The sequence below is a fragment of the Elaeis guineensis genome, chromosome 4 (assembly GCF_000442705.2).
Source record: "Elaeis guineensis isolate ETL-2024a chromosome 4, EG11, whole genome shotgun sequence".
NCBI classification, from domain to species: domain Eukaryota; kingdom Viridiplantae; phylum Streptophyta; class Magnoliopsida; order Arecales; family Arecaceae; genus Elaeis; species Elaeis guineensis.
This window is the reverse complement of record NC_025996.2, coordinates 62,321,925-62,333,725: the sequence shown is the minus strand read 5'-3', so window position 1 is coordinate 62,333,725 and position 11,801 is coordinate 62,321,925. Positions and strand designations below refer to the sequence as shown.

Below are 11,801 nucleotides of genomic sequence, written 5' to 3'. Positions count from 1 at the left end.
TAGTCAGCAAGATGATAAAAGGAGATACAGGAATACATAGAAAAATGTAATTTAACTAATAAATATATTGTATAAAAAAAGATATTACCTTTTAGGGTTTCTTATCCAAGTTCCCAACGAGCTCAAGGATTTTAAAAAATGACATTTCCACAGTTATTTTCATAGGGCCTTGACACAATGGTAAAGACTGTAAATTTGCTTCCTTGTGACCTAGGTGTCATGGGTTCGAAACACAAAGACAATCTCTTGCATGTACAGTTAAGGTTGTGCACATTTAATCCTTCCCAGACCCTATAGTGGTGGGAGCCTTATGCATTGGGACGTCCTTTTTTTTTTTAAAATTCATGACCAATCTTGAAAAAGAAGAAAAAGATCATTGTTAGCAATATTGTGATGGGTCTGCCCTGTTGTTGCAGCTAAGAAAAAATGACAAGTATCCAAGTGTCTAGTATGTATTCGACTTGGATACATATATAACATGGAATCTTGGAGCTTGATGTGTCTTTGTAACATAGGAAACATTCCTAATGAGTTGATTTCTCTGATTACTACCGACAAAGCTTGTCCATCCAGTTTGACATGCAGTAATAGTTGGCTATTCATATGCTTTTGACATTTAAAAAAGTATATAGACTTTTTTTCAGAAGTTTCTGGATAGAGCTCATATATTCAAAGGTTATATACTTTAGATTGATTCATATGTTGTTGATTCATGCTAAAGTAAGTGGCAAAAACAATAACAACAAAAATGAACACTTATAGTACCAAATAGCATCATGAGCTTTGTATTTTTTGAATGTTTTATTTATAAGCCATGATTAACTAATGAATATATCATTAATCTTCAAAATAAGTTATTTGTCTAATAATAGCTTGTGGAATCATTTATTTTATAAAATGTTCATGTGTACCACAAGATGTTTTCTGAATTTTAGAGCATTAATTTCATGTGCTGTAAAACGCATTATAAGCAAATGTTATACAGTTTTCACTTTTAGTAGTATTTTGCTATGTAAAAAGCTGTTATTTGTCACAGCAAAGGGGAAAATTGAATGCATAGAGATGGATAGAAGAGAGACCAAGAGAGAAATAAACAGTAGAATAAGAGTAATGGAACAAAAGTTAAGCAGAGTTGGGAAGGAATAACAACAATAAGATAAGAAGAGAAAGGTCCATGGCTGACTGTTATTCTTAAACAATCTGCAATCCAGAAAAACCTCCTGAAACAGCTGGCTTCTATGACCTTTTATTAGGTTTTGCTGGAATCACTTTCCTAATCAGGGAACAGACCTTTGAATAGCCACCCAAATCATTTGTTAGAAAACCATGCCTTTCCCTTCTTTAAATTGTTGGATTCCTAAGAAGAAATTATGATAACTGACTCATTGTTAGGCTTTCATGTTAGATTAAATGATATGCTGTAAAATATTCGATATGTGTATGTGCTTCATTTCTTGGTTGCATGACATTATTTAGCATTAAATTCTTGTTTTTATGAATGAAACAATTTGTAACAAGATTAGGGATATGCCAAGAATACCATGGGTATAAAATGCCCAAAGTGATCTGTGCTTATACGTGCCAAACCATGCTTGTGCTAAGTGCCAGCATTGAATGGCACATGCCATGTTGATCCTAAGCAGGCACGGGCCATGCATGCAACTCAATCCTTTTTTTGGGAGTAGGATGCAGATATTGTTAATTTTTTAAGGAATTTAGAAACTGGGTTTTGCATGGCTCTTTGTTCTAGCCTTTCGTTTTCGTTCCTTTCTCATTTTCATCATATATGATGGATATTGGATACAACATTTTGTTCATTTTTAAAATTAGAAAACAACATAGTACGTTTTGTGAGATTGGAGGGTATGGCAATGGTTGGTGTCTTGTGGCATGGGTGCTTGTGATGTAAGTGATTGTAGTGCAGCTATGGTGCTGTTGGTGGTGATATTGGTGATGATGGTGTGTGACCGCATTAGCAGTAATGAGAACCATGGATGTGTAGTTGTGGTGGATTCTAGCTGTGATGGTAGAAAACACGATGCTGTAATGGTGGCAGTGATGGTCATGGTGGTGGTTTTTGCTGTGCGTGTGATGGAGGTATGATGTCATTTTTTCAGAAAATGAATTGAAAGAAAATTTACTTTCAAAATTTTCAGAAATCATTGAAATAAATTTCAAAAACAAACAAAACAAATTACAAAATGTGTTTTCTGCCCCATATTCTAATTTTCTATTTGAAGAAAAATAGTGGAAGTGATATAAAGAGGACCTGATTTTTGTGGTAGATAGGTTGCAATTGTCTTTGCACTTGTTCTTATAAAAGCATTTGCATGTTTGCTAGTAATCCATTTCACTTGTGAGAAAACCCAGTTTTTCTATAAATCTTCCTTGACAAAAACCCGATTTTCCTATAAATCTTCCTCGACAACCAATCAATTTAGCATACATCATTTTTCTCTTCCTTTAAATTGAAGAGTTGGAATAGTAGTTGACGGAGGGAATGGAACATATACTATTTCTCATGTAACATGGCAAATTATTATTAGTACTATTGAATTGACCCCCCACCTCACCCTCAGGAACCCCCTCATAAACCAACCCCCTCCCGCTCTCTTCTCCACCCCCGTCCCCCCGTCCCCCATCCCCCAAAAAATCAAGTTCCTTTTCCCCTTTTCCTATAAGGGATTCTTCTTTCAGTTTTTCAGTACATGGCACCGAATAGTTTCTGACATTATCCCATTGATATGGAAATAAAGGTACTTGGGGGCATCGAGATCAAGTAATATTCTAGGGCCTTATCTGGGACTTGCATTCCTGTACAAGCATCTTTCTTCTTCCTATCTTTTAAAAAAGGGCATCCCAATGCATAAGGCTCCCGCTACTTCGGTGTCTGGGGAGGGTTAGAGTGTTTTGAACTTGTGACACCCAAATCACAATGGAACAACCTTACAGTTGCACCAAGACCTGTGCTCTTCTCCCTTTTTTTCTATTTTTGCTTTTATGCAACTATGGAACAGGGACATTTGTCCAACCTATGCAACCCTTCTTTATGAAGTGCTTGTAAATCTTTTTTACCCTGTTAAATAAAATTACCATCATGTTCATTCCTCTCCACAGGTGCCTTTTAAATAAAGATTAGGATTGCAATTCTCTTTGGTGTTGATAGTTTTTTCTAAATAAAAATTCAGTTCTGTAACTTTCAATTTCAGGTTTCAAAAATGAAGTTGCACAGTTATCATTCGTCAACTCTTCCGTTGAACTTGGGGTTGTACAAGATGCTGACCGTCTTGATGCAATTGGTGCTATTGGTAAGTTTTTTGGACCTGCAAGTAAAATTCATATGTTATAAGCTGAATACTAGATGCCATATTTTTTGTGCTGAAGCGTATGTTTGTTGATAAGAAAGGATTATTAATGGTATTTCATCAGAATAATGTTTAAACTTTTGTACCACCTTTCATATCTAGTCTAGTGTTTCCAATATACTTACAGATATATTCTTGTTGTTAAGTGCAAAAATTCTCTCATACTATGCATCACCGCTTTTACGTCATCTTATTCAATGATATCTACTTAGATCAATTTCCTTTCAGATGTCTTTTATGAAATGTTCTATCTATCTAAAATCACATTTTCACCAAGAACTGAACATTTATCTTAATGTTGCAAGACCTTTCTTCCCATGTCAACATGATGTTTCCAGTCCTTTTTTTTTTGGGTAAAGATCTTTCCAGTCCTTTTTCATCATTCATCTGTATCGAGGGATAATTTTCTGTTCATGCAAGTTTTAAAAATTCTTCCACATAACTTCCATCCAGCTTATCGTCTCTATTGGTCTATCCTTTTAAGATAGCGTTCCAGTCAATTGCAAACCTCCTTGAGCTTCTTACTCTTGCTGTGCATGATATTTCCATCTCAGCTGGTCCTAGGTTAGTACTATCCATTAGTAATAAAAATTTCTAGGTTGCATTTATCTTATTCAAAAATTGAACATTTTCCTTTCTTGTTTGAGCTCACATCCACCTCATCAATTTCATTTCTTTAGTTTCATATTATGTGCTTACATTAACTTGGTTGATGTTTTGTGGCTAGGAATGTAGGGCAATAAAGGGGGTCCAACAAATCAAGCTAACTGTAACAAACATAAGAATTTAGAGCTGGATGTGTGGAAAATCTAAGAAGGGTATAAGGAATGAGTGTACTAGAAGAATTCTAGGAGTTGCACCAATTATATGAATGAAGTGATGACAAAAAATTGATCTGTATGGGCATGTGCAACATAGATCTAATAAGGAATCAGTCAGAAGAGGTAATCTATTTTCCTAAGGGTTTACAGGTGAAGAATTAAGCTAACAAGGGTGGAAGTTGTTTAAAAGCACATGGAAAGTCTTGCTATAACACTGCAGGTTGCTCTAAATAGGAATAAGGGAAAAACCTCAAATAGTCAGAAGTTGTTTAATGATAATACCTCAAATAGTTGGGAATGGTTTAGTTATTATGGTTATGGTTATATTAACTTCATTTCCTTCCAATTGTGAGGATCTCTTAATTTGCATAAGGACTAGTATTCAAATTCAACGAGAAACACGGGTTCAGCCAGCCTTCATTTCCTGCATGGTACTAGTATAAACCATCTGGTATCTCATATATTGATTGCTAAAGTATCCTCTTTCTTGGAACTCGTTGAGTACTATAAATTATTGCATCTTTTTAGTGTATGCTTATGTGCATTGGCTTAATTCCCATTTGGTATGCTTGGTTGCTTTGACATTGTTTACGCTCTTTATTGTCATATATCCAAAAATTCTGAAGCTGTACATTCCTACTAGTCACTCCACTGACATGAAGTAAGGTTTTTCCTTTTACCATGATGATTTTACAGTTAAGTAAGAAATTGCTAGTTCACAATGTCTATGGTTATGTGAAGTCTTTTGTAGCTTATTGAATGAACACAATAGATTTCTGCAGAATCATTAAATAGGTTTGGTATTCAATTTTAATTAGCCTGCATACTTAGTTGGAGTAGCAAGCCATATATGTCTTCTGTCAGATGACAAGTCTGGTAAATCATCTGTCATTGTATTCCTTGGCTATTGGGGTGATACACTTTATGATTACATGGAGTTTCCTAGACATTTTGAATGACCCATAAAGAATGTCATGAGCTTGATAGTGGAAATTATGTGCACTTCTTAGCCTATGAACCTTTATTTTCTGCATCAGAAATTAAGCCATTTACTATATAGAGCATTTCTTCTGGATAAGCATGTATTAATTAATTTAATTTGTTTCAGGAATTGCTCGATGCTTCACATTTGGTGGAAGCACGAACCAAATACTGCATGATCCTGAGATATTACCACGACAGGGTTTATCAAAGGAAGCATATATGAAGAAAGAGGGAAAGCAGACTACAATTAATCATTTCCATGAGAAACTTTTCAAACTGAAGGATTTGATGAAGACAAAGGTAGATAAATGAAAAACATGAAACTTGCTACATATACTACAGAGAATTTTATAGCTTAACAACATAACGGGAAATTTGCATGAAGATATTTTTCAAGTGTCCATGAATATCTTAGTTTTAAAAGGTATTGCATCTCATATATAGGATTCCCTTTCAATTTTTGCATGAGCTCTTATAATGGATAAGGCAATTGATTTCACAAAACAGATATATGAAATGTGGGGTTTCTTGGTCCATTGGCACTTCAATTCATGTCCAAATAACCCTAATGGAATGAGATGCATCATTATAATTATAATTATATCTGTATTTATGTGCACATGCATATGCTAATTGTAGAATTTTCTAAATTGAAGTCTTATCTTTTTGTGTTGTAATTTTCTAGCATCATTTGTTATTTTCAAAAAGACAAGCAGCTGCCTGTATCCATAAGTTGTGATTGAAAATTAAGCTATCCTTTGTTGCATCCTCATGTTGCAATTGATTATGCTTATGGCTAGTTCTCAATTTTAGAACCAACAATGGTGTTGTGTTAGTGTCGTTCTTGTTTGTTATAGTGTAGGATATGTGCTTGCATGGATTTTGAGAACATGCAAGGTCCTCTTTATTGGGATTCACTGACTGAAAAATTTCAGGCTGGTAAAGAGAGGGCAGAGAGGAGGCACAAGTTCATGCAGGATTTCTTAGCAGAGTTCTATGATGAATGGAGTGGCAGGGCTTGAATTGTATTCTCCATACCTTTCCACAAGTATCTAGTATTCTTCCACCACTTTTGAGGTTTAAATAATCAAGCAGTCAAACTTTACAACTGTTTCTGTTTGCCTGTCAAACTCTTTGTTGATTCACTGGCTATTTGTTTATCAAGGATCTGTTTATTGTTGAATCCTATTACTTGATCATCTAGCAAACATTTTTTCTTTTGCACCGTATGTAGTTATGTGCTTTTAACAGTAATATCTTAAACAATGATGTGTAAATCTATCTTTATTGACATACACTTCACCCAACTTATTGAGACCTTATGATTTTTCAAAAATACTATTTTTTAATCTGACTGATGTACAATTTAGTTTGTCTTAATGGATTGCACTGCAACTGGTTTCTTCATAATAATATAGTAGTCTAATTTATAAGGAAGCAAGGGAATATTGATTTGGTCCAGGCAGTAAATAGTTGTGGACCAGCATATGGGAGATACATTTAGATCTTTCTCTTAATTGTCTGAAACATTGGTATGATCCGAGAAGGTACCATGCTCCAGATGTTTTAGGAGATGGTCTTTCAGGAGGTATTCCTGGACAGCGGTTGTGTGTGGAAAATTTATGGAGCAAAATAGTTGAGCAAGGTCTGGGAACTTCAAGTTATGATTCTGGTGGATTTTCCTTTTTCCTCCCATATACGAAGCATGAAGGTTGCTATAGGAAGAGCAAAATTGTGATATCTTAATGCATGACCATTTGATGCATGTGGTTTAGAGGCTATGGGTGCATAAAGAAACTGACAAGTTGTTTTAAACTAAGAGAATGGGTCCCAATATCACAAAGGTTAGGTGCTACAAAATAGTTAGCAAAATATTTTACTGGGATGGTCTGTTGGTTTGTGAAGCAGGCCTTAATTGCTAGAATTGGGAGCTGGTATGGGAGCGGGAGTGGGTGCAGGTGCGGACAATTGGATGTCATAAGGAAGCTTTAAAGAAGCAGGGAACCGAGATACCTAGGAGTCTCTAAAGCAGTTCCATTACCTTAGGTAGAGGATTCCTGCTACTAAAAAGCAGGCATGATGACAGAAGAATATCATAGTTCAGACAAGAGCACTGTGTTCATCCTACTTGCAGAAGATAAATGCTACAAGGATATGTATTGCATAACTCTTATAAATAAGAAAACATAAGAATGCTCTCCACTATTGAATTTAGGGGGGAAAAAAAAACTCTTCTGGAAAGGAGAAAATATACTTGATTTTATGGTTGTCTCTCGCACAATTTGTGTCATTAAGTTGCATTTGATGACTCTCAGGTCCAAACTTTTGTTTGTTTTTTACCTCTTTAGCACGAAATATTGTGATTTTTTAAAGAAAGTGAGAGGTTGTAAAAGAGACAGAGACTGTGAAAATCATAATTAAAATTAAAATTCTGAAGCTTGTTAAAATTTCATAGTTTTCCAAAGTACTTGTACCCAACTCTCTATAAATAAATGATATATAATTACCATATGAGATGTGAGACAGTGAAGGTACAATCATGCATTGAAGAGATTACTTTTCTTGGAAGCTATCAAGTAACTGGCTCGGGAGAGTTAAGGAAATGTACCTGCTGGCAAGTCGGCATGGTGTAGTCTTATGATTCAGATCATCTGGCTACAAATGCTAGCATTCAGCTTTTAGCAAACAAATTTATATGTTGCTTATGATGAATTACAGCTATGATCAATTATATTTGTACCTAATAAATTTTATCTATTGGCACAGCAGAGATGAATGTTATACAATGTTTCCTACCATTGTTCCATCGGTCAACCTGTTTTTCTACACATATTCGTCACCATATATATATTTTCTTTTTTTTCCCCTTCATTATCTTTTTTATTATTCTATTTTCCTAGTTTCATGCACATGTTCACACTTGTCATTGTTTCTTTAGAACTAATGCATTTCCCAGCTACTACATTGTTTTTTTCTTTTTTTGAAGCTGCCAGCTACTACATTGTTAGAATCATGAGCATAGATAAATATGCTGCAAACATGCTTAGAGCTGATGTGTCTGACTTTGTCATATGAAGAGGGTGTTCAATCTCAGTGCCTTCTCAAGACAAGGTCCAATTTCAGGTTGACCACTTCTAGCTAGTGAGCGATTCAAACCCGAGCTTAGATTTGCATTCTGCCTATTATTTAGTTGTGGCTTATTAGATGCCTCTGTTCATCTTTCTTTTCTAGTTTTTCTTTTTTTGATGGACATCTTCTTTTCTAGCTGAATTAGCTTTGATGAGGAAGATACCAAGTGCAGCCAGTTCTGTTTATTAGCTTCTAATTAATTTGAAGATCTTCTGTGTGAGTTTTTGCCTTTGGGTGTAGCGCTTATCTAATATAGTTAACCAGAATTAAAACCCATGAAGCTGTTTTTGCTGAAAGTAAGTATGGCAAGGTCTGAGCTTTTTTTCTTTCAAATTTAAGTTGAATAAAAAATGACCTATGATGAATCAGGTTAAAAATGAAGGTTCCGGTTTAGCCCCGACCAGAGTGGTCATCGGGGGTGAAGTGGTTGGGAACCAATTGGCTACCAGCCCCAACATTATTGATAATTCTCTGATTGTATCTACATGGATGCGTTCATTTAGAAAAAACAAGGGATTGTAGAAACTGATGAACAAGGCGGGCCACAAGTTTCTGGAGTGTGAAATTACATATTACCTAGTTTATTCTTAATTAGCTTATGATAGTATTATATCCAAAATTTCTAATTTTTATGATTAAGATAATAATTTTGATGCTAAGTTTGATCTTATTCTTTGTGATCTTTGCATACTTTTTTTCTTTTATTTTTTCGTTTTATGTCTGATGAACTGGATTGTTTGATATAAAATAAATGGGCTGAGCATGGATTTATGTTTGAGAAGCTTATAATTATACGCGGGTTGAGATAAACCAGGACTTATCTCAGTGGTCATACTCCTTTCACTATTAACTGGATGTTTTGGATTCGAATCTTGGATGATGGTACTGGAACCGAAGTAATTATAGTGTAGGTGATCCTTCTTTCTTTTAACCTAGATATGCACTTGTTGAGCAACTGTTAATATACCCATTGCCAAATATAAAAATGGGAAAAAAAAAAAAAGAATCAAAGAGGAAAAGGAAACTGTAATACCCGGTCCAAAATCATACCAGACCCAACACTACAAAAAATTTGATTTTTTGCGACGAAATTTTTTCGTCGCTAAAAATCTTATTTTCGTCGCTAATAGTATTTGCAACGAAATATATCGTCGCTAAAAATTTGTAGAGAAAGCCTCGTAGCAAAAGACCTTAGCGACGAAAATATTTTATTTCGTCGCAAAAAATAGTAAACCCAGACGACGAAGTTATGTACTGTATTAGCGACGAAAATATTTTGTCGCAAGAGCTTAAATTTTCGTCGCTAAAATTGCAACGAAAAAAAATTTCGTCGCTAAATATTTTGATTAAAAAATTTTTTTTCTTATTTTTTGCGACGAAAATTAGTTTCGTCGCAAAACTTAGCGACGGATTTCGTCGCAAAATATTTTGTCGCAAAAAGTTCGTCGCAAAAATTGCGACGAAAAAAATTTTTCGTCGCTATAATTGCGACGAAAAAAAATTTCGTCGCTATAATTGCGACGAAAAAAAATTTCGTCGCTATAATAGCAACGAAATAAAATTTTCGTCGCTAAAATGGCGACGAAAATAAAAAATTTCGTCGCTATAATGGCGACGAAATAATAATTTCGTCGCTATAATGGCGACGAAATAATAATTTCGTCGCTAAAATTGCAACGAAATAAAAATTTCGTCGCAAAAAGTTTAAATTTTTAGCGACGAAATTTTTTTTCGTCGCTAAAATAGCAACGAAATAATTTCGTCGCAAAAGTTGCGACGAAAAAAAAAATTTCGTCGCTATAATGGCGACGAAATAATAATTTCGTCGCTATAAGGATGACGAAATAAAAATATTCTCTGGCATAATTGCGACAAAATAAAAATTTCGTCGCAAAAGTTATAATTTTTAGCGACGAAACTAAGACTTTCGTCGCAAAAATAGCAACGAAATAAAAAATTTCGTCGCAATGAATAATAAATGTTTTATTTTTTGGGTTCACAAATTTTTTTGCGACGAAATTAATATTTCGTCGCTAAAATAAATTTTGGATAAAAAATAAAATTTTTATTAATTTTTCAAAAAAACCTGCTCAAATATAAATTATCTGATCAACCATATTTTAAATAAACAGTATGTTAACACAATAAAAATATTCTAAGTCAAAAGACCAATTTTAAATAACAAAAAGTTTCATAACCATCTTTGTCATATACAAAAATATAAGTCCATACACCATTTTAAATTTAAAATAAGTACAAACTAAGTATGATCTGACTCATTGGCCTCGTTCCCTCCTCCAGGCGTCGATCCCTGACCCGATACGTGTCGCGATGGTGGTGCAGAGGCGGCATCATGTGGCTGTAGAGGTGCTAACTCAGAAGCATCAATACCGAGCCGTCCCGCCACCGCAGCTACGATCCTCTCGAGCGTCTGACTACGATTCATCCAGTAACTAATCTGATCTTGCATCATGCTCATGGATGTCCTAACTGCCTCTGGCACCGATGTATCATCAGACCGGCCGGATGACGAATTGCGTGATTTTTTGGACCGCATGCTATGACCAGATCCTAGCTGCCGCCCGAGGACGGTATCCAAAATCGTATCATCTGTCATCAAACAAACCTGCTGCGATCCAGTATCACCATCAGATCCCACCTCCCTCGTCGCCTGCTCTCTCAATTCTAACATTTTTTCCTTCACAATAAACAAAATAAAATCATAAATTTTTTTCAAACTCTTTAAAAGTATTCAAAATGTAGAGTAATGATACTTACATGACGCTGCCTCGCCTCCTCGGTCACGAACTTGCCACTCTTGTTTTGATAGAATTTAGCATAGGCGTCGACTCCGGATAGTCCCTGTTCAAACAAAAAAAAAGAAAAAAAAGATATCAAAATAATGTAAATATTTAATAAAAAGTTACAAAGTATGATTGCAAATGTAGTTACATACCATCCTCTTCATTCCCTGTGCAAAAGAGGCACTTCCTTGCGTGTGAATAGAATCAATCTTGCTCCTATTCACCTTATTCGCCTCCGATCGTCGCTACAAAATACATACAATTATAATCAATAAAGGACATAACATAATTAAAAAACTTGGAACACTAGACATACCTGAAATGCCTCAGTTCCAAAATGCTCACATAACCACCGCCAATCGTCACTAGACCCAGCCCAATTTCTGTATGGCTGGGTCACAGGATCAATCCCCTTCGCCTGCAGCTCATTGCAGTATTTATGAAGCCTACATCGCCGATCTCTGTATCTATTTGCAGCCATTTTGAGAATACATGCCGTCACTTCTTCGTCAGTGCAATCCTCGAAGTCAATATTATCCTACACAGTAATTATACCAAAAGGCAAATACATAAAATTATTCATATAATAAAAAATTTATTTATATAACTAAAAATAATATGGATCATGTAATGATATGCAAGACATCCAAATTTAATTCTTACCCTGATGTGAGAGACTAGAGCATCACGGTATCGAG

At 35.0% G+C, this 11,801-nt stretch overlaps 2 protein-coding genes across 2 annotated transcripts; one reads left to right on the top strand and one right to left on the bottom strand.

Annotated features, from left to right (window-relative positions):
* Positions 1-1,890: 1,890 nt before the first annotated feature.
* Positions 1,891-6,394, top strand: LOC140857355 (uncharacterized). The gene is made up of 4 exons (XM_073256142.1): positions 1,891-2,097; positions 3,206-3,308; positions 5,295-5,470; positions 6,106-6,394. Exons 1-4 carry the CDS (start codon positions 1,891-1,893, stop codon positions 6,190-6,192), a joined length of 573 nt encoding a protein of 190 aa, XP_073112243.1. The 3' UTR covers positions 6,193-6,394.
* Positions 6,395-10,477: 4,083 nt separating this feature from the next.
* LOC140856979 (uncharacterized) lies at positions 10,478-11,353 on the bottom strand. The gene is made up of 3 exons (XM_073255181.1): positions 11,256-11,353; positions 11,078-11,161; positions 10,478-10,997 (listed from the first exon to the last, which is right to left on the bottom strand). The coding sequence occupies exons 1-3, from the start codon at positions 11,265-11,267 to the stop codon at positions 10,560-10,562; spliced, it is 534 nt and encodes a 177-aa protein (XP_073111282.1). The 5' UTR covers positions 11,268-11,353; the 3' UTR covers positions 10,478-10,559.
* Between the last annotated feature and the right edge of the window lie 448 nt (positions 11,354-11,801).